Consider the following 1,531-nt stretch of genomic DNA (forward strand, 5'->3'; position numbering starts at 1 on the left):
AAACCAAGCATGTGTGGAACTTCCACAGGCATTTTCCACACTCACTGAAAGGTCAGTTCAGGTCCCAGGATAATGCAGTAGTTGGCGCCACCCCCTCGCAGGGAAGTTCCTGGGAAGAAGGTTCCAACTCCTTTCTGTGTGGAGTTAGGGAGGACAGGGAAAACATGCTGACTTCTTGCCACAGTCCAAAGACATGCATTTTTGGTAAAGTGGTGACTCTAAATTGGCCATGAATGTGAAGTACTTGAAGCGTGTGGACTAAACCCAGTAAAGCAATCAAATTGACCTGAATTACTGTAGTCAAGTCTCAGAACAGGTCAAATTTAACCCAGACACTGTAAAGGTTAAATCACATAGCTGCAGTGAAAAATGTAAAACTATCACTGAAGTTTTCAGGTTTCTGCACACAGTAGAGGCCTCTCCTCTCACCTTGGGTCTTTTCTTCTTTTCAGTTTTTCTCCTTTAAATGCTGAAGCTGTCCTCTAGCAGTTGCTTCCCTAGCTGCAGTCTTTCCCGTGCACAGTGCCAGTCTGGAGCCTGCAGGGCAGCTTGTTATATTTTTAACCACAGAGCTTACACAGAGTATCCTCAGATTCACACGAGACTCAATTACCCTGCTGGGTCAGGACCTGGAGCTCAGTCACCTGGGCCTCCAATTAGCACAGCTCGTTTTTGTTATCAGTCCCTTTAGCCCGCCGTCCTCCTCTGTCTGGAATCTCTGAGACGCTGCGAATGTCATGACTTAAATTTAAACTTTTATGCACATCTAACTCAATCTTTAGGTATTATTTTTACTACTGCAATATGACGTGCTGCTTTGTTCATGGCAGGGAGACTGCCCGATGAAATCACCACACTCAGCAGTTATTCTTTGAATCAGTCTGTTACCAGCCTTGGAAAATTACTCTTTCATTGATTGCTTTTGCCTGTGATCTGTATTGCAGATGTAACTCTCCCACGCCTTAAGGCCTTCATACCTCAGCTGTTGTCACGGTTACATATGGAAGCACTTCTTCATGGCAACATCACCAAGGAGGTTTGTTTGGAGTCACTACTTATTATTACTTATTTATCCATATCTCAGAGGTTTATTGTCTCATCAGATCCTGTGAACCAGCTGCACTTCAACCTGCTTGTCAGAGAATAACACTCTTAAAATGAAGGAATGATCCCTTTTGTGATCATCAAATTATAATAATGACCAGCTTCTCTAACAGCAGAAGATGAACTAACTGAGGGGTTTATGTGAGAGAACAAAACTGATTTAGTTATATCAGTGGAAAAATTTGTAGATAAACATAAACTACTCACCGAGAGTCAGTACGGATTCAGATCAAGCAGATTAACATCATCGGCACTATTAGATTCAATAGAATACATCACAAATTCCATAGACAAAAAGCAATATGTGGCTGGGTTATTCATAGACTTGACAAAGGCATTTGACACTATAGATCATGATATATTAATAAGAAAACTGGAACGTTATGGTGTCAGAGGGGTAGCTTTAGATTGGGTCCGGAGTTATTTA

General features: G+C 41.9%; 1 protein-coding gene across 1 annotated transcript in view; it reads left to right on the forward strand.

Annotated features, from left to right (window-relative positions):
- LOC102197296 (insulin-degrading enzyme-like) overlaps nt 1–1,531 on the forward strand; it is a 22,802-nt gene that overhangs the window by 13,517 nt on the left and 7,754 nt on the right. Inside the window, exon 13 of the mRNA XM_013911366.1 lies at nt 945–1,036. Within this exon, the coding sequence (XP_013766820.1) occupies nt 945–1,036 (92 nt within the window). The remainder of the gene's footprint in view (nt 1–944; nt 1,037–1,531) is intronic.

Source organism: Pundamilia nyererei, unplaced genomic scaffold (assembly GCF_000239375.1).
Source record: "Pundamilia nyererei isolate P.nyererei 1_Seehausen unplaced genomic scaffold, PunNye1.0 scaffold00062, whole genome shotgun sequence".
Lineage (NCBI taxonomy): Eukaryota > Metazoa > Chordata > Actinopteri > Cichliformes > Cichlidae > Pundamilia > Pundamilia nyererei.